At 36.4% G+C, this 21,649-nt stretch overlaps 1 protein-coding gene across 4 annotated transcripts; it reads left to right on the forward strand.

The window, feature by feature from the left end:
• The first annotated feature begins 1,425 nt into the window (after positions 1 to 1,425).
• On the forward strand, positions 1,426 to 20,659 carry LOC131638482 (protein virilizer homolog). 4 transcript variants are annotated; one of them, XM_058909042.1, is made up of 28 exons: positions 1,426 to 1,646; positions 1,810 to 1,898; positions 2,449 to 2,572; positions 3,471 to 4,145; positions 4,300 to 4,668; positions 4,758 to 4,862; positions 5,019 to 5,201; positions 5,372 to 5,513; positions 5,614 to 5,795; positions 5,943 to 6,028; positions 6,125 to 6,173; positions 6,587 to 6,653; positions 6,750 to 7,228; positions 7,305 to 7,404; positions 11,092 to 11,225; positions 11,666 to 11,733; positions 11,816 to 12,032; positions 12,219 to 12,434; positions 12,550 to 12,702; positions 12,782 to 12,835; positions 12,997 to 13,205; positions 13,291 to 13,363; positions 13,563 to 13,882; positions 16,413 to 16,581; positions 16,668 to 18,011; positions 18,153 to 18,938; positions 19,042 to 19,113; positions 19,636 to 20,659. In XM_058909042.1, exons 1-28 carry the CDS (start codon positions 1,572 to 1,574, stop codon positions 19,654 to 19,656), a joined length of 6,561 nt encoding a protein of 2,186 aa, XP_058765025.1. In that variant the 5' UTR covers positions 1,426 to 1,571; the 3' UTR covers positions 19,657 to 20,659. The 4 variants fall into 4 exon arrangements, with proteins under 4 accessions (XP_058765025.1, XP_058765023.1, XP_058765024.1 ...); XM_058909040.1 differs by having other exon boundaries at positions 16,398 to 16,581; positions 19,636 to 20,655; XM_058909041.1 differs by having other exon boundaries at positions 13,294 to 13,363; positions 16,398 to 16,581; positions 19,636 to 20,655.
• Positions 20,660 to 21,649: the final 990 nt, after the last annotated feature.

A 21,649-nucleotide genomic window follows, 5' to 3' on the forward strand; every position in this document is an offset into this window, starting at 1 on the left:
GACTCTTTTTCCTTTTTGGTCATGGGGTTTCTAGTATTGTCATGCCCGCATGAGCTGGCCCTACCTTACCCTTAAGATGAGTCGCCTTTGACATATTTCTTAAGGTGGGCTTTTTGGATTAGACGCTCTATCTTTTTCTTAAGTTGGTAGCAATTTTCTACGCGGCATCCTTTAGCCTTCTGAAACTTACACCATATTCCAGACTAAGGTCCCATAACATCTGCTTTTGGAGCTAGAGGCACAGGGGTATCATGCAAGTGGATAACCTTCCGCCATATCTGCTCACGATGAGTGTTCAAGGGTTTGAAGTTCTTCACGACCTTTCCACCTAGCTTAAACGTCATTTTATCCTTGATGGGCAAGGTATAATTGTTCTTTCGTAAGTGTTGTTAGCCTTCGACCTGTTACGTCATGATCCTTCTTCTCACACTATTTTTTTCGCCCTTTATATATCATTCCGCTTTTGTGACCACCTTTGCCAACAAAGATGATGTCCTTTGGGCGAGGGACTCGTTGAATTTCCCTTCTTTAAAACCATCGTGAAATGCTCATGCGAACATTTTTTAGTTCAGATGGATGACTTTTATGGTGGCTTCGTTGAAACCTATGAGGTATTATTTTAGTAACTTTGAGGGGCCTTGCCGAATGTTAAATAGACTGGTAATAAACATTATTTTGGATTGGCTCAAACGTCTCAATTGGCCCAATCCACTCTTGGCATAGACCGACCCACTAAGCATTGGCCCAAATCACCATAGCCAAGAGGGTACAACGTTCACCCAACATTCCGAACACGTCTGGGGATTAACCGAGCACGCTGGGACCTCGTCCCCGACAACGACTAGTATCCCGGGCACGACTAGTTAAGACTTAGTCAAAGATCCCCTATATTGTGAGCTAGAAAACACGCCCAAGCCTAAAAAATAGGAGGTCCATGAGAACACTTATAAATAGCCCTATATCCCTAGAGGGCAAGGTAATCCAATTCTCACCCAAAATCTCATACTTACTGTTGTACTTTCGTTATCCCTTTACTTACTTTGACATCGAAATACCTTGAATGTACAACCTTTTTTTCTCAATCATCACCGAAGATCACGCCAACCGTTGCTGGTCATCTGTTCTGCTCGTAGAGAACAAACATTTTTCTATGTTGACTGGCTATGAACTGGCGCACAAGTTTCTTCACCAGCTACTAGTAGTTTACGATGGAAGGTCGGGTAGACCCGCAGTAAGACTACATCTCTAGAGGTGTCATATAAAAGCTTTGCATTTTACATTTTATTGAGTTGATATTGTTTTTTCATTGAAATTTTATGAAATTATGAATGATTATGGTTTATGAATTTAAGTTAACTACGGTAAAAAAAAAAAAAAGAGTTTAATTAAACTAAAAATCTAAAATCATGGAAAAGTGATAAAATTCCCTTTCACTCCCCCCTGTCTCTCTCTCACAAAGGTCGGCGACGATCCACGAAGGAGAAACAAACAAGGCTCCATAACACAAAACCCTAGAATTTCAAAATTCGCATGAACGTTCTTCCTCTCTCAACCCCAATTTCCAATCTTCAATGGGTCGACCAGAACAATGCGTCCTCTTCGCTCATACCTTCGTTCATTCACATCTCGATGAGTACGTCGACGAGGTATTCCCACCCACTCGATTTTCAATCTTTCATATTCTTTCTTTATCATCCTTTTCTCCGCTGAACTTGCATTCTCTCCTTTTCAATTGAAGCTTGTTTGTTGCTAATTCCTAGTTGCGTTAGTGTTTGAACTGTGTTTCAGTAAGTATATTGTTTTTTACAGGTAATTTTTTCAGAGCCAGTTGTAGTCAACGCATGCGAGGTTTTGGAACAGAGTGCATCATCAGTTGCCCAAGCAGTACCACTTGTTGGGTATTTTTCAACACAAACTTTCCATTTATGAGTTTCTTAACATGAGCCCTTAGGGCACAAGTTAGCATTATGCTTGGAATTTATTTTACTTTTTATGTTGTTATAGAAATGGTTTATATATAAGCATTTATAGAATAAGTGCTTATACTATAGACACTTAATTAAGTTGCTTATGCAAACACGGTCTTAATATTTATGCAGAAGTCTTTATAAGTATACAGGTGTTTATTGAAATATTATTATGTACTAAATTTGAAATGAAGAAGCTAGTTTTAACTTTTACAATAAGCAGTTATTTGAAAGTCTCATGATATCACAAGATTTTTTCATGTCTTTTTGTAGAGCAAATTATCTAAACCGGTTTGTAGTGTAATTTGCGGATAATAGCTTGTGCTAGTTTTGGATGACCATATTATATTATGTAAAGTAGAAGACCACTTTATACACTGACTTGGTGTTAACTATCCAAGGGATTTTTGTATTTATGATTTCGTTGGGTGTCTGTTGAAGATTTTGAAATCAATTAGTTTATTGCTCGAAATCTTTTCAGGGCAACTTCACCTCCATCATTTGCCATAGAGGTGTTTGTTCATTGTGAGGGAGAGACGAGGTTTAGAAGACTTTGTCAGCCTTTTCTCTATTCACAGTCTTCATCAAATGTATTGGAAGTGGAGGTATGTTTGACATTTTAGATGGTGTTATAATAATGAGCATGCTATTAACAATGTTTGGTTCCTTGTTCCTCTAACTGTCTGAGTATTTGATTGTGCTTATATTTTTGTTGGACTTAGTCTCTGGCTCTCTGCTATATGTGTCGTGCAGTTCTTCAGTTTTGATTTTTCAGACGTGAAAAATATACTACTCCATCGCTATATATAGGACCCCCTTGAACAAATTCCGGGAATCAAAAGTTGTTAGCCTTATCAAACTATTTGACAATTGATATTGTTTTAGAAGGTTACCCTTCAATATAGAAGTAATTTGTTTTTATGATAGTATTTATTTTAAGTTGCAGAAAAAGATGTAACATAATTAGCAGTGTGTTGGTAAAGAAATAATTGATGCAATTGAAAATATGAAATGGTTCTATAAAAAGTGACATAAATCACTAGAGAGTCTTATATTTAAGGATAGGGGCTGTATATCACAAAAAGTAAATTTTACGTGTTAGACAAATTTTGAAGTCTTACATTTTGTCATTTGATTAAAATCTTTATGACTGCCCAATTTTCTTCATTAGTGTCCTTGATTATTATGTCCTCATCAGTTCAGCTACGTTAATATTGGTGATTTGAAGATTTTTTGGACCTGAATTGCACAAATATAATAAGTTTGGTGATTAAAATTTATGAAAAAATGATCAAAATTTTGTATACTCAAGGATGTCTTCTCTTGCTTATGATATATGTATGTACTTATTAATATAATTGATTTGATAAACATTCACAGTGGATGACTTGTTGTCTGACTTGTTAGTAATCTGCCCAAGCTTTCAAACTTATACTGTTATAGTTTTTCTATTAAAAATATTTAACTGTGTCCAAATTTCTATTATTTGCTTACCTTTTTTAGGCTGTTGTCACTAGTCATCTAGTTGTGAGGGGCAGTTATCGCAGTTTGAGCTTGCTTATATATGGAAACACAGCTGAGGACTTGGGTCAGTTCAACATTGAATTTGATGACAATGCGTTGACTGATCTTGTTGATTCTACTGAGGGGAAGCTTGAAGACCTGCCACTTGCATTGCATTCTACTAATTTTGCTATTGAAGATTCACGTTCTTCTTTGAGTGTCTTGTCTATTCCAGTTCCTGTAGCAGATATTTCTCTTGAAGTCAAACTTTTTTTACAGTTGATGTTAAAGATTTTAGAATTATCAGAGATTGGTAATAATGGACATATTGGGGATGATGGACATAAAGTTGTAAGTACTGTAGTATCGGCAATCTCTTCCTACATTTCTGGTGATATATGTGAATCAATCAGTGGGAAATATCAGATAGGGAAGAGAGCTGAGAAGTTTGAAGAGTTGCACAATGTTGTTAACAAGGCAAGAAAAGAGCTCACTGATGTCTATAGGGGTTTTAAGCAAAAAAATGAGATTGAATTCTCTGAATGTTCAGCGGAGGGACATTATTTTGAATTGGAGACTGAAATATTGGATTCCAAAACACTGGTGGATATGTTTAATCAGATTAATCATTTCAGAAGGCACTCTTCATCTATAGGAGATCACTTTCTTTCTCGGGTAATCTATTGTTTTCTTTGTACTTGTTGCACCAGTATCTGATTATTAGTAGAGAAAATTAGAATCAAATTAGTTCACTCCCCCTTATTTTATACACTTGTGTTTTTTTGTTTGTCATTTTTGCCTGCTTATGTCTCCATTTGCTTTACTGCAGAATGAGCACGCTCTTCTAGGATTGAGCATGGCTTATTTACTATGTTCCGGTAGAGAGAGCTGTTTTCAGTTTGTTAATAGTGGTGGAATGCAGCAGATTGAAATGTTTTTTTCCAAGGATGGCCAGAATTCTACTACTATTACGCTTCTGCTTCTTGGTGTTGTAGAGCGGGCTACTAGATATTCTGTTGGATGTGAAGGCTTTTTAGGTTGGTGGCCTCGGGAAGATGAAAGCATCCCCTCTCGTTTTAGTGAAGGTTATAGCCATTTGTTGGAGTTGATACTGTCAAAACCTCGACATGATGTTGCCTCCCTTGCAACCTATTTGCTTCATCGCCTAGGATTTTATGAAGTTGCTTCAAGATATGAGGTATTGCTTTCAATGAAGGCTCTTGATTTGAATGTTTATTTTCTTTTAAGAACTTCATCTTTATCTTGTGGTAATTAAATTTTTGCCAGTCTGCAGTTCTGTCTGTGCTGGGAAACACCAGTACTTTTGGCAGGGTAACGGACGTTACTTTGAATATGCTAAGTTCTGCTGAAGTTCTGCTCAGAAAGCTCCTGGTCAGTTTTATGTCAATAGATTGTAACTTTTGTAGTACTTAAAATGAGTTGCAGACAAAATTTAATTTAAATTTTCCCATACAACTTAGGTTGATCTATGAATGTAACTTCGAAATATGTTTTTTTGTTAATGTTTGTTGACAAGTACTAATGCAGAAATTGATAAATTCACGTGGTCCAATTGAAGATCCTTCTCCCGTGGCCTGTGCAAGTAGATCCCTGATTACTGGTCAAACAGATGGATTGTTGTCATATAAAACAACTTCCAACTTGATCAGTTCTTCGAGTTGTTGCTTTTCAGATTGGGATATTGATTCACATTTACTGGGATTGCTAAAGGTATACTTTTAACCATTTTAATATTATATTATATGTTGTTATTGCTAAAGAAGTTGTATCTGTAGAAGATAGTATTTTAATGTGAGGGCTTGGGGACTAATTTCTACGATTATAAGTTTTTATCGGGCCAATGCTTATATTCACTCATGATCACGTGATTTTGGATGCAGGAGAGGGGATTTCTTTCATTATCAACTGCACTGTTGTCATCATCTATACTGCGTGTGGAAAGGGGTCATGTCATGGAGATATTCATGGATGTCACATCATCTATTGAGGCTGTGATTCTATCCTTTCTTTTTTGTCGTTCAGGTTGGCCACAATTAACATATGTGCACACATCATTTGACTATTATCAAAAACTAGAAAAAGAAATACAACTATTTGAACCACTTCTCTCCAACCATTGTAGGCTTGATATTCCTATTACAGGATCCCGAACTTTCTAGTACTTTAATCCGTGCCTTTAGGGGTGGTCATCACGGCAACAAGGAAGATAGTATTCCGCTTCGCTATGCTTCTGTTTTGCTATCAAAAGGTTTCTCTTGTAGTCCAGTGGAGATAGGAACAATAATTGGGATGCATCTAAAAATGGTTAGCGACTCCCCCAAATTAGTGTCTGAAAAACACTTGTTTTCTCTTTCCCCCCTCTTGATGCTGCTGTATCATTTTTTTAAAATTTAATTTTTGAATCTAATGTTTGTTTATACCTAATTTCGACAATTTTCATACTTGCTATAGGTTAATGTGATTGATCGTTTGCTTTCATCAAATCCACAATCGGAAGAGTTCTTGTGGGTTGTGTGGGAACTGTCTGCTCTCTCAAGGTGTAACATTGCCTTATTTTTATTTATTTCCGGAATTGAAGCTTAATTATTTGAACATTGTTTGAATTGTGAATTAAACCTGGTGATGATTTATAGGTCTGATTGTGGGCGCCAAGCATTGTTTTCTTTTGGAAATTTTCCAGAGGTATGCAGACACACCATAATAATGCGGTGGCATAGCCTTTTAGGTCAATTAATGGATAATATTTTGCAAAATTAATATGTTCATGGGCGTGATGTTTATTTTTTTAATAAAAAATTCTGAATTTAGTATCTTACCTGGAACTTCGCTCTCTTATTGTTTACCTGATCAAAATAGGTGACAGTTTTATTTAATTATACTTAGCAGGGTTATTTTGTCCTTGTTTGTGGGGAATGTATGTGCACGTGCACATGGATGTTTCTTTTATAGATCTAGTTAACTAAAAGGCGTTTTGCTTAGACGTTTTGGTATATGATTAATATATTAAGTTTAATACTTAAAGTAAGACGTTTTGGTATATGATTAATATATTAAGTTTAATACTTAAAGTACTACGACCCTTTCATTTTCTGTAGGCTGTTTCCATCTTGATTGAAGCATTAAGCTCTACCAAGGAATCGGAGTCCGTTGGGAAAAACAGCGGTAGTCAATTCACTCTGTTATCTTTTTTATGCATAGTAGTGGCATAATTTCTTGTTTGGTGATCTAACCTACTGGTTCTTATTCTGCTGGTTTCAGGATCTTCACCTGTAAATCTTACAATATTTCATTCAGTTGCTGAGATTATTGAAGCTATTGTTACCGATTCCACATCATCATCTTTGGGTTCCTGGATTGGACATGCTACAGAACTTCATAGGGCTCTGCATTTCTCCTCTCCGGGTTCTAACAGAAAAGATGCCCCCTCACGGCTGTTGGAATGGATAGATGCTGGTGTAGTTTATCACAAACATGGGGGTATTGGTCTCCTACGTTATGCCGCTCTATTGGCTTCGGGAGGAGATGCCCAGTTAAGTTCAACTAGTGTCCTAGTTTCAGATTTGACTGATGTTGAAAATGTTGTTGGAGAGTCTTCCGGTGGCTCTGATATTAATGTCATGGAGAATCTTGGGAAGTTCACATCTGAGAAGTCTTTTGACGGCGTTACTCTTCGTGATTCTTCGCTATCACAGTTAACAACAGCATTGAGGATTTTGTCTTTTATTTCTGAGAACCCGGTATGTTACATTAAATTTTGAATTAGTTCATTGATAATTATAATAGATCCTCTCTTATGATAGTTTGTCTATGCAGACTGTTGCTGCGTCTCTCTATGATGAAGGTGCTGTTACTGTTATTTATGCCATTTTGGTCAACTGCAGATTTATGCTTGAGAGGTCCTCAAACAATTATGGTAAGTTAGTTATTATACTCGTAATAATAAATCACATATATTGCTAGGTTATCATAACAATTATGGAAAGACTTTTCCTTTTCATTCACAATATTCGGAATGCATTTCTCTCCCTTTCAACAGGGTAGTTGCAAGATAGACAGCACTTTTTTTGTAATTGGTTTTCAGTATTTATGAACTTGAATGTTAATTGTTCTCGAATTTGGGTTGAGCCTAACTCATCCCTACACAAAACTGGCTTGTAAGGTGCGGATTGCCCCCACTTATACACGCAACACATGCCATATCTCTAAGCAATGTGAGACTAAATCCACCCCTTCAAACCCAACACAATGAAGGTGTTGGGTGCTGCAATAAAGGAAAAGCCAAATTGCCGCAATTAAGGCGACTAGGGGCGAACCGCAATTAAGGCAGGAATTCCAACACACCCCCTCACGCTTGAGCCTCAATGAGCCGAAGCATGGACGGTGCGGGAAGCCCAAGTGATCTGGGATAGGCTCTGATACCATCTCGGAATTTGGATTGTGCTTAACTCATTCCTACAAAACCGGCTTGTGAGATGAGGATTGCCCCCAATTATAAATACAAGACATGCCATATCTCTAAGCAACGGGGGACTAAATCCACTCCTTCAAACCCAATGCAATGAAGGTGTTGGGGGCTGAAGGCAAGCCAAAGTGCCGCAATTAAGGCGATTAGGGGAAGACCGCAATTATGGCGGAATTTCCAACAATTGTGTACTGGGTATTTGTTTATTATAAAGTTTTGCCCAGGGTATGAATGTCACTAGGGCTTACATTAACAACTAGGTCATTCTCAATCACTTTAGAAATACAATCTTTTGGGGTTTCTGATACGAAACAGACACGTGCTAATAAACCTTATTTGGTTTATACACGCAAACCCAAAGCTAATGAACCCAATGAGCCCAGCACTGAAGTATCTGACAGCTGTCTGCCCAACACTTGAGTCTCTGACAGCTGGTGGAAAATTAGAATAGGGGGATGGGAAGTTAATTACAAAAGAGAGGAAAGGGATGGGAAGGCCATTCTCAACCAAAAAAAGGGTGTGTGTGTGTGTGAAGAATTGCCCTTTCATGTATTCGTTGAGAGGCGAAACAAGGGACTTCGTTGTAAATGTGGGCAACATTGGAGTCCAACCCATCAATGTCCAAATAAGAATTTGAGGTTTCTCATATGAGAGGGTGATAAACAACTAGACGAAGCCTTGCTGGCAGTTGAAGAAGTGAATGATCAAGAAGAAATGTCTTGCCAAATGCTTGATTTCAGGCACCTGGATCCGGATGTTATGATGAAAATCTAAACTCTCAAGTTGGAAGGGAGACTTATGAAATACCAAATCCTATTCCTTGTTGACAGCGGGGCTAGCCATAGTTTTGTGGTAAGGGAATTGGTTTAGTCTTTGGGGTTGAAAGTTATCCAAACTCAAAAGTTTGGTGTTACCTTGGGTAATGTTGATAAGTGTTAACCCTAGAATTTGGTGTAGTCTTTAGGATTGGAAGTGTTCACCCTACGTAGTATGCATGGGCCTCAAGGTTAAAGCGGTAGCAGGTGGTAGTATGCACGGGCTTCAAGGTTAAGGCGGGACAACATACTATAACAATGGATGCATATGTTTTCAATATATAACTTAAAATACTTTTTTTCCCGGTTATACCCTCTAATTAATACAATTTACTTCACCTCTAATTCATTATCTTTTCACTTTGTATTTATGATAAAGAACCAACTCATAAAAATACTAAATGCAGCAGAAATTAAGATGCCGTGTTGGCTGTGTGGTAAGACCAGACAGGATAAGATTAGAAATGACAATATTAGTAGAAAAGGTATCAGAAACTAGGCTTAGGTGGTTTGAGCATGTAGAGAGAACACTTATGGATTCTCTAATAATGGGAATATATAAGATGGCGGGTAGTCAAACCGCTAGAGGTAGAGGAAGTCCTAGAAAAACTATAAGAAAAAGATCTCGAGATTAATGAGTTGGATAAAAGCATGGTTTTTGATAGAACGTTACACATAGTTTGATCCATTTAGCCGACCCCGCTTAGTGGGATAAAACTTAGCTGCTGTTTGTCTTTATTATAAAGGTGAATGCACCTATACATGATAAGGTACTTCACTAAAGGTATTTTTTCTTTTTTATTTATGCACTTTTCTTAATTTGTGCTATTATGTCAATTCGGTCTCATATTTTGGAACAAATAGGAAAATACAATGGTAGATATAATTATGGAGTATTTGTGAAGTTTAGTGAATTGAGAAGTCACTTTATTGTAAAAGGGGGACGCTTGAAGTAGATGCTCCTCTTCCATTCTTCCTATTTTCTTAATAAAAGTGTTGTTTCTATTCAATCTAATTATCAGGTTCCAATTCCAAACAGTAATGACTAGCAAATATTTAGTTACCTCAGTTCTTTTTATGCTTAATGGGCTATTTTGATACTACATTAACCACACATGGTTAACGAGAATGTAATTAGGGTCAATAACCACACAGTAAACTGAATTAATAAAATAAATCTATTTCATTAGGCATATATGTTTTAGTGGGTTGTGAAAAAGAAAATCATGTCACAAAATTTTATATCCCATCAACCACATAATAAACTGAATTAACCAACAATTTGCATGTCATTAACCATGCAAGTCTTAGTGGCATAGTTATCAATCCCAGATTGCGGAGCGGAGTGGCCGACTCCAAAAATGCGATAGCAGATAGTAGGATAACCACTATTTGACTATTGTTTGGGCAAATTATATGAATAATAGCTATAAAATGTAAAACTAAATAAATAACACAATACCCATTAAAGATTCATAAAATCAAATATCAAAGCACAAAGCTTAATCAAATTCAACAACTCTTAATAAAAAACATATAAGAATAATAGCGCTATTAACTTAAAGAAAAATTATAAAGAATAACAGAAGAGTGAGAACAGCAAAGAAGCAGAAGAACAAAGGAATAACCAAAACAACCTGAAAACACTAGAGAAAAGGAAGCTTTACAGGCGGCGGGAGCTTTGCACGCGGAAGCGGCGGCGCTGGGAGCGAAAGAATCAAACACGATGGGGTGGAAGCAAATGATAGAGGATTGGGAGGAAGGTAGCTAAGAGAGAGTTCTGAGGCGAGGTCTAAACTGTCCGAAATGACACAAAAAGGGTTCAAAGCTAATTTTTTAAAGGGTAAATTAGGTTTTTCCAGGTTTGAACAGGTAACAGTTTTAACCTGCTCTGGGCTGGTAAGTGCTCCGCACCCCAATAGCGCTCGTGATCGCAAACTGCGAAGCAATGGCCTCTGCGACGTGCTGCTCACCGGGGATAGCACCACTATTCCACAAGATTGATAACTCTGCTTAGTGGGTTGTGAAAAAAGTTAAGTCTGTCAAAAATTAATTACCCATCAACCACATAATGAACTTCATTAACCACATATTTGAACGTCATTAACCATCCAACTTAGTGTGAAGGAGTACCGCGGCACTCCCATGTGTCAAAAAAACATTTTTATTTTCTTATTTGTGTATATTTTTGTTCTTGTGTTTTTGGACCATCACTCCCATTACTTGTACTCACCTTTTGTTTGTTTTGATACAACTATTTTTTTGCCTTGTTAGTAGAAATTTCATATTGCTCTTTATTGAATTTTTCGGTATTTTTGAACAGATTACCTTGTAGACGAGGGTACAGAGTGCAATGCTACATCAGACTTACTATTGGAGCGCAATCGTGAGCTGAGTATAGTTGATCTATTGGTTCCTTCTCTTATGTTACTGATTACACTTCTGCAGAAATTACAGGTATTTCCTCTAGAGCTTCGTAGTTTTCTTGTGTGTGGCCATTTGTTTCAAACTTTGAGAAAATTTATATTTAGAATGTGATGTGCATCATACTTATCAAAAGGTTATTGTACAAAATGTGAACAATTTGCAAGCTTGTGGATTGATTATCACATGTTGATAGGTGGTTATGTCTCCAACCCAGAAGCAGTGTAAACTAGTAGCTTCTGAGATTTTCTGTATCAATGTGTATTGGGTTAAACGTGAGAATAAGATATTGTATTGTTTGATAATGGTCCTTCTCTTGATATGTCGTGTCAATATTTTTTGTTTTTATTAAGTAAATAAATAGATGAGGCTAAAATGTGGCGCTGTTTAGAGTATTATACCACTGGTTGACTGTAAATGAAAACTCTTGTGTAATGCATTCTTGATATAGATTGTTTGATTGCAATTTGTAGGAAGCGAAGGAACAACACCGAAATACAAAATTAATGAATGCTCTTTTAAGAGTACACAGGGAAATAAGGTATCTCTGTTTCCTTTCTCTTTGCATCTGATTTGAGAATCACACCATCTTCAATAAGTTGATTAAATTCTGGTCATTGCAGCCCCAAGCTAGCTGCATGTGCTGCAGAGTTATCATCTCCGTATCCTGATTATGCAATAGGTTATGGAGCTGTCTGTCATTTGATTGCGTCTTCCCTTGCCTTTTGGCCAGTATATGGCTGGAGTCCAGGTCTTTATCACACTCTTCTTGCCAGCGTTCAGGGTACTTCATTGTTGACTCTAGGTCCAAAAGAAACATGCAGTTTGCTCTATCTTTTGGTATGCTTATTCCATTTGAACTTCTACTCTGTAAACTGTATGGTTGCTGTTATTTATATAAATATTTCGTATCACTTTGGACATATTCCATTCATCGAAACCATATTATTTTTCAAGACATGTATAATAAGGTTATTTAGCTGTTTATATGAGTGATTTTTTTTCATACCTGTTTCCTATTGCAAGATTGATTTGTTTCCCGAGGAAGATATATGGCTTTGGATTGGTGGAATGCCTTTGTTAACTACCCGAAGGATGTTGGCTGTTGGAACCCTATTAGGGCCTCATAAGGAGAAGCATGTGAACTGGTATTTGGAATCTGGACCCCTTGGGAAGCTGATTAGCCAATTGGCACCACACCTTGACAAAATTGCTGAGATTGTACAGCACCATGCTATTTCTGTATGTAGTTTCTGTCTGTGGTGATCTTACATTTTCTAATATGGAGTAGGCATTGTTGGTGAAATACTGAGATTTATATGAATGCTTGTCGATGTGTTGTTCTGATTTTCTGCAGGCATTAGTAGTCATTCAAGATCTGCTGCGTGTTTTTGTAACTCGCATTGCTTTCCAAAATGTTACTTATGCATCTATGCTCTTACAACCAATATTGTCATCGATCGCTAGTCATGTTTCAGAATCATCCCCATCAGACACTGATGCATACAAGGTAAAGATCCCGTGATCCCTATAATTTAGAACTTGTAGTTTATCTAGCTTGACATTGACAATTTGTCCTTTATTTTCAGGTTTTGAGGCTTCTTGATTTTCTTGTCAGTTTATTAGAGCACCCACTTGGAAAGGTCATTGAACTTATATATACATATATTTTTTTCTTCTGCTGTTACCTTTGTTCTTATTTCTTGTTTTTATCAGGACTATGAATTGTGTAGTTTTATAATTGGCTGTTGGTTATAATAATAATTTTCCATAGTATAAAACTGGTCTGCATTTTCTCTATCAGGGCCTATTGCTGAGTCTGGGTACTCTTGAGACACTAACAAAAGTACTGGATAGATCTCTTATCATTGTTGATGGAAAGCCAACTCCTGATGGTAGAAGTTCTGTAAAATACAACTTTAATTTTTTTAGTTGGAGTCTCCCGGTGTTCAAGTTTATCATGCTTCTTTTTAATTCTGAAACTTCCCAATATTACTCCCGAAGACATGACTCGTGAGTAACATATTTCATTGTTAGTATGATTAGTTATGTTTCATTCAATTTTGAACACTAAGTGATGAATTTTCTGTCCGTTTAGGAGTAATTTTTTTGAAAAGATGAGTGATGAAGATTATGCCCTCATTTTACATTATCTTTTGAAAAGTTGCCAGGTGACTCTCTGATCCTGTCCATACAAATTCTTAGATCTGTTTAGATATTGTGTTGTTACTGAAATCCTTGTTCATTTAGATATCATTCTCAGGAAAAAGGAATTGCCAAAATTCCTGGCTAAAGACTCGTTGTATAGTTTAAATTGTAGTGCTATTTTTCATTGCTCTCGGTATTAACGAAGAATTTTAATTTTTCAAGGTCCTACCTGTTGGAAAAGAGTTACTTGCTTGTGTTTTAGCTTTCAAAGAATTAGCTTCATGTAGTAAAGGTCAAATGGCATTTGAAGCAGTTCTTTCCGGCAGCCACTATAATGCTCGGGAGCTTGATCAGAAAGATGATATGGATGTAAATTATAATGTTCCTAGTATGGCAGAATGGAAAAAACGCCCTCCTTTATTTAGCTGTTGGATGAAGTTGTTGAGATCAATTGACACAATGGAGGGTTTGTCGCCTTATGCAATTGAAGCGGTCTATGCTTTATCTTTGGGGTCTCTACAGTTTTGCATGAATGGGGACAGGTGATATTTTAATTTCATAATTGGTGTTTCTGATTAACTTCTATGGATGTGCTTATGCAAATTTTTGAAAAACGTTCTTTCATTTTGCATGTTCACTAATATTGAGTTCCAAGAGCCTCACATACTCTTTTAGAATGGAACCACTGAATTTATTTAGGCTATGTTTGGGAGTTTGGAGGAGAGGGGAGGGGAAGACTTCCAAAAACGAAATTTTAAAAAAATATAGGAAAATATTTGACATTTTTTGAAAAAATGATTTTGTTTTGAATGATAAAAAAGTCATTATCATTACTAAATTTTTAATTTTCAGAATATTATAACAACCTAAAACATATTTGGAAAATTTATGTAAACCCTTCAAAACCCTCCAAAACCCTCCTTCAATATAATTTTTGAGTTCCCCCATTTTATGGGGTTTTTGATGTTATGAATAAACTCAAGTCCTCCAAAACCCTCCAACCCAAAATCCTTTTATCCTTTTCACCCAATTCTTCCTATTTTCCAAAACTCTCCCCTCCCTTCCCCTCCAAACTCCCAAACATAGCCTTAAAGTTTAAACATTGTTCTCCCTCTTTTTTTATGCTTCCTTGACTGCTTTGAAGTGATAGGTCTGTTATTGTTAATTAAGCTGTTAGTTGATATAACTATAAACTGAAAGCTGATCATTTAGCTAAAATGTAAATATTTCTGTGAGTAGCTGATGAAACACCAAATATGAGTAATTGGTATTGAGAGTTATAGGCATCCTAACTTCTAAGGTGAATCTTCTGGGTTATGCTTGTCTTTAATGTTAAGAGCCTAAAATTAGAGTGTATTTTGTAAATATTTTAGAAGAGATCTTACTTAAAACTGTATGTAAAAAAATAATTTCCAATTTAAACCATTATAGAACAGATAACAATAACAGAAGACATTAGCTATAGGTAGTTCTTGAGTCAATTTAGAAATTTGAATGTATAACTCATACCTATATAAGCCCAGAGTATAGTCCTTTCATCCATCTTGAGACGCAGTGTATTAATTCTACATTATTAGGCCAGCCAGAGCCACTGCTTTTCAAAAGGATACAAAGGACTATTATACATTACATATACCATCTAAGTTCACAATTGAAGGCAGAAAATTTTCAGTGCTCCCGAAATACAGAATACAAATGTAACGAAATTAAACCTTGTTTGCTCTATGCACATGTAAGACTGTAACTTTCCTTGTTGTGTTAATAGTGTTCAATTATGAGCCCAAATCTAAAATATGAGCAAAAATCTTAATGGCTTGGTTAGAATATTAATCTCAAATGATTTTAAATTGGCCATTCCCTGCTCCAAATGAACATGTTTAGAGAAACCAAGCCTTATTCCGCCATAGCGCATCTTAAATCATAAGCCATTGACCTGTCTTTCTTAGTTTCTTCTATATTTTTTCTTGGTTTTCCTCTGCATCTAGTGTTCAAGTGACCCTCTCTGCGATCTACTCTCTTCAGTCCTGACTAGTGTTAGATTGAGCAATCTGAGAATGATGACAATACTTAAATTTGGGATAAGACGTGGAATTGGATGTTGGTCCACGAGAATCAAAACAATTCATGATCGGTAAACAAAGGCGATAAACTCGTCCAAACTTTAGAAATAGGGGTTGTTTGACTTTAAAGTAGAGCATGTGTATCTGCGACTTAAAACTGGAAAATGAGGGCAAATTCTGAACCAGGAGAGGAAGGTGAGTCAGAAGAAGGATGCTTCTGCTGGAAAGACCATCATCGTACACAGGTGGCAGCGAACATTGGCTGGTGCCTTTTTGATGCCGGATATAGAAGCGAGGCGTGTGAGCGCATCCGCCGGAGGTTGGTGGTGTGCCTTCGGCGGTGGGTTGACCTGGTAGAATTCTTTCTCATATCGTCATCGGTCTTTTAGCTGCAGCATTTAACTTTCTCTTTAGTGTTAGGGGAACCTTTTTATGACATAAAACACCAAGCCCCCTCATCCATCTCAACCACTCTGATTGAATCCAGTGGCTTACATCTCCTATTTTTCTGTCATTTCGTACAATGGACTAAAGATATTTAAAATGTGTGATTTGTGGTATAATATCTAACTTTCACCTCTAAGTTAGAGGTGCTTCATCTTTGCTAAAATTACATTTCAAATACTGTTTTCTTTCTTCTTATAATGAATATGAAGTAACAATGAATATGAAGTAACAAGTGAAAAATTGATGGAAAACAGATCCAATGGTGGTTGAATCTTTGACTGCAGTGACTGCACCCATTTTTCAACTGCAGAGGATCATGATCATGGTCTCTATTTATGTATCTGTGGTGTTTGCGTGTATTTACATATGTATGCTAGAAACGAAGGCCTTAAAAAATATATATCTGAATTTTAAATTTTTTTCTCTTGACATCACAAGTTTCTTTGTTGAAAAGAAGGCTGTGATTTATTTGAAAATTTCTCTGCACTCTCTCCTTATATTATTGGTTGGGGGACAATCTAGCAGGAATAATTGACAGTTTCTTGGTTAGTTTGATTTCTGACAGAGTTGTCGCATTGAAGTACCTTTTTGGACTTTCTGACGACGGGACAAGATCACTTGACTTTCCTGAAGAAAATATAAACTGCATACTAGATTTGAGTACTATCTTAAGTTCAAAGGCTACCGTGGATGATTGTTTGGTCACCTCTCACTTGCAAATTCCGTTAAACCAGGTAAAACTCCATTTCAGTACAGCTTCCTGTTTATTAATTTTTCCCTGAATCATTTTTTAACTTCTCCCGACTGTTTCTGATGCAAGGTTTCTGAGTCAGTGAAATCATTGTACTTAGTATTGCAAAGGCCTGTTGGTTCCATGGAGTTGGGTGATGTTGTTTTACCTCAAAGTGACGTTTTAGTATTTCCAAAGGCACTTCACATGCTTGAAAACAGTGTTGAAAAGATCGACAATCATCTCGATGTTGGAGGACTTGGCGACAAATTTCTTTGGGAATGTCCAGAAACATTACCTGATAGATTAACACTAACAAATCTTGCTGCCAAAAAGAAACTGTCAGCAATGGATGGACCAGTGAGGCGAGGCCGAGGAGAAAGTTTTCAAGCTGATGTTTCTGCTTTTTCACGTGGCTTAGCACCGTCTACTGTTTCCTCTGGTCCTACACGTAGGGATTCCTTCCGACAGCGCAAGCCGAATACCAGCAGACCACCATCTATGCACGTGGATGACTATGTGGCTAGGGAGAGGAATGTTGATGGGGTTACCAATGTAATAGCAGTGCCACGAACAGGATCTACTGGTGGGAGACCTCCATCAATCCATGTGGATGAATTTATGGCAAGACAAAGGGAACGTCAGAACCCTTCAGCAACAGTAGTGGGAGAAGCCGTGGGACATCTAAAAAATGCTTCTCCTGTGAAAGCTTCAGATGTAGAGAAGTCAAACAAATCTAAACAATTAAAAACGGATCTTGACGATGATCTTCAAGGAATTGATATAGTTTTTGATGGAGAGGAGTCTGACTCTGATGACAAATTGCCATTCCTTCAACTGGATGATAATTTACAGCAGCCTGCCCCAGTTATTGTTGACCAAAGTTCCCCCCACTCAATTGTTGAAGAGACAGAAAGTGATGCTGTTGATAGTAGTCAATTTTCTCGCATGGGTACTCCATTAGATGAAAATGTCCAGAGTGAATTTTCTTCAAAGATGTCTGGTTCACGACCTGATATGTCATTGACTCGTGAGTCAAGTGTTTCTTCAGACAGGAAATATGGCGAGCAGGGTGATGACACAAAGAATGCTCTTCAAGCCAAGATATCTAGTGGATACGATTCTGCAACAGCAAATAGTTCGTTCCCACAGTCTACTTACAACAATCCATCAACATCTATGCAATTACCAGTTGATTCAAGAATTGCTTCTCAGAATTTCTTTTTAAAAAACAGTCCGCAACGTGGTGGTATTGCTACAGGTTTTCCAGGACAGTATGACCCGAGATTTTTTCCGAACCAACCTCCTTTACCGCCCATGCCACCCCCACCAACAATCTCACCTGTAATGTCAAATGGTATCGATTCGGTGCATAGTCAGTCATCCTCATTCATTAATTCTCCAGCAGGTGCACGCCGTTCAGTTACATTTCAAGTGAGTAATTTCACTTTGCCTCATCACTCTTTAGTTATTTATTTCCTTCTTTCTGGTTACTCTTCAGTCTTTTATATCAAATTTTATCCTGTTTGTCTTTCTAAATTCGGCATTGACTACTAATGTAATTTTTCTTGGCAGGGACCATCAGATTATTTATCTCCATTCAACAATGGTTCAACTGCATCACCATATCCATCTTCTGTTCCCATGCCAGATTCCAAATATTCTAGGAATTCTATATCTTCCCCTAGTGGACCTAGTAGACCTGCTCCTCCCCTTCCTCCTACACCACCTCCTTATGCAACTAGTCCATATAATTTACCATCTATCAAAACTTCTGTCTCACAACCTGCTTCATATAATCAGGCAAGTATTGGGAATACTGATCTTTCTCAGGCCTCCATTGCTCCATCAGGAGCCAGATTGTCATCCTATCCATTAAATCCTTCGATGATGTCCTTGGGGTACAATAGGCCAGCTTCTATGCCAATGACTGTCTTCGGTAATACGTCAAATCAGCAACAGAATGAGAGCCAGTCAAGCTTCATGCAGAGTATGTCTGTCCCCCAAGCTTCCTTCCAGTCAATGCATTCAGTTACACAGTTGCAGCCACTGCAGCCCCCCCAGCTTCCACGTCCTCCACAACCACCTCAGCTTCCTAGGCCACCTGTTCAAGCTTTACAGCAGTTGGAACAAGGGATTACCGGACAGAGCAATGCTCCAGTACATGAGTTACAGATGCTGCAACGTTCTCAGGTTTCTTCAATGCAGACATATTATCAAACCCAGCAGCAACAATTTTCACATGAGCAGCAACAGCAGCAAGTCCAACATTCTCAACAAACGGGGGATGCTCAATCGCAGGAGCTTTCAAATGCTGGAATGTCATTACATGAGTACTTTAAGTCTCCAGAAGCCATTCAGGTATTTGCCATTTGCCATGCACTTTTTGAGGTGGGATTTGTTAGAGACAAATTTGATAGACCCAATTTTAATCTTATCACTATATTTCTCTCTGATATTGCAGTCTTTGTTGAGTGACCGCGAGAAACTTTGCCAGCTGTTGGAGCAGCAACCAAAATTAATGCAGATGCTTCAGGTTTTTTTTTTTTAAATATTTATTTCGCGGATCTTATGTATGCTTGTTAGCCAAGGAGTCACAGAAATAGTTCAAATTATTGTCCTATTTATCTTATTTTGATCTCTTAAATTAATGTAGTGTGTTATGAGCAATATTTAAGTACTCTTAACTACCTTGTAAATCTTTGCCTACTGTTTTTTATTTTTTATTTTTCGATTTTAATCACACAAGTGTATCATTGTTTTCATTTTATTTCCTGTTTACAGGTTACATATTATATTCAAAAATAGATCATTAAGTGTAAATAAGATCTCTGTGAAACCAGAAAATAACAACAACGTTTTCCCAAACAAAAATGCCTTTCATTTCCATTTTCTTAGTTTTCTAATTCTTTCTCTGTAGCACTTTACCTAATAAATAAAATGATTTGGCATTTCTTTAATTTAATATAAATCCTTGTTACAAAATATAAGATGGTTTATATTTTTTGATTCTGCCGATTTGATACACGGACTCAAGTTATTTCTTGTTTTTATGCAGGAAAGGTTAGGCCAGATGTAGCAGCAATCTGACCAAGTAGAACCTCAGAAGCATGTCTTTTTGCATAGTCAATACCTGTACATGTCCATTCATTGTCTGCCCATGGGTGGTGGTGATGTTTGTGCATCAGCCACCAAACATCAACCACCAAAATTTTGTGTTAATATGTACTTTTTGACTTTGTTTAATTTGTTTCAACACTGATTCCCATTTTGGATGACGATGATTATGGCTGGAGAGTGAATTCTAGTGAGCTAAGAAGGGAGATGGATGTTTAGATCCAAGTAACTGGTCTAGATGTCACATGCCTTAGGTATCTTGTCCTATCATTATGCTGCTTGTTGTATTTACTATTGTACATAACTACTGCTCCTTAAAATTTCAAATTGTAACATTCGTTTACATAGTTTTGTCTGGCTTTGTAGTTGTACAGTAATTTCACTTCCCTAGTTTTTTAAATATAAAATAATCTAAGGGACTTGCCACCTTTCCATATATGATTATATGGGCTGTGTTTGTTGGTTAGACCCCGGTAAGAGGTCCTTGCATTTGGATGTTGAAGCTAGATTACTCATCTTCACGTGTCATGTTGGTCTCGCTCAGGTTAAAACTTTAAATATCTCTTATAGACGTTATCAGAGTAAATTTTGCGTTCTTTCACACCGAATTAGTGTTTTAGAACGTTGAGAGGAATCATATGATTATATACCCGATTCATATATTATATACACTGTTAATCTTGTTAAGTTTTGATATACTATTTTAAACTTTTTATTAGTTGCTTTTATTTGTTTGTTGAATGCTTCTGTGCTTTGTTCTTTATGTGTTCTACGTTTGTGCATGTGTTTTAAGCTCTTCCCCGCATGAGTTAGGGAGTGGAAGTGGGGAGAGTTTTGGGAGAAAGAGATTTGAAGAAAAAATAGAAAATAATTTTGTATAGGATGATGAAAGAATATTATTAATATATCTTTAACTTTTATAATATTAATAATATAGGTTATAATCAAAAAATTTATAAAAGTTTTTCAAAATTCCCCCTCAATATATTTTTTAAATTTTCCTAATAGAGTTTTTGTATTAATGAACAAAATTAAATTTTTAAAATTTTTTCACTTAAAACATTTTCTATAAACTTTTATATATATCTTATTTATTTGATAACTTGTAGGGTCTGTTTGTTTCAATTTTAAAAAATTGATTTTTTTTTTTGTATTTTTGAAAATAGATTTTTCAAAACGGTATTACAAGTCTTTTTATATTCGTTTTTTTTAAAATGAAACACTAATTTTCACATCCTATAAGATAAATATACATTATTGAAGATCAAAATTTTGTCAAAATCGTAATTTTTTTCAATAAGTTGTATTTTAAAAATGATTTTTATGAAAATCTATTTAAAATAACTTCAAAATTAAGTGATTTTTTGAACTTTTGATATTCAATTTTTTTTCTATAAATAGATGAAATATCTAAAATCACATTTTTTAAGAATAACTATTCAAACAAAATTTTTATTTGAAGCTTTTATAACAAGTTTCTTTGTAATTTTTTTTTTCCACAAAATTATGTAACACTACAAAAATCATTTTTAAAAAAAGCCAAAACAAACAGGTCCATAGTTAGTTTGTAATTGAGAAGTTAGTTGATTGAAATAAAAACATATGTTACAAAATTCAAACATATTTCACTGACAGTGTAAAGGGGTCGATAATTCTCTTTTATAAAAAGTTCCTTCTATTACGAAAGATGAGTTGGCTCTCCTTTTTACGAGAGCGGCCTCACCCTGATCGATGAGAGTATTCCTTGCTTGACGTATGTTGCAATGGGCGAGATCCAGGAAAGTGGCGAGGTTCCTTTACTGTTTCCATCATTAATTTGGGGTTTTAATGTAAGAATGATTAACCCTAGAGTATTTGGTGCTTGTGCGCTTAGAAAAGTTGTCTTCACTACTACGTAAAATCTATTTCCAAACTGTTGAAAAATGAATACCACCACACTTAACCAATCGCTGTGA

This window comes from Vicia villosa, unplaced genomic scaffold (genome assembly GCF_029867415.1).
Source record: "Vicia villosa cultivar HV-30 ecotype Madison, WI unplaced genomic scaffold, Vvil1.0 ctg.002321F_1_1, whole genome shotgun sequence".
NCBI lineage: Eukaryota > Viridiplantae > Streptophyta > Magnoliopsida > Fabales > Fabaceae > Vicia > Vicia villosa.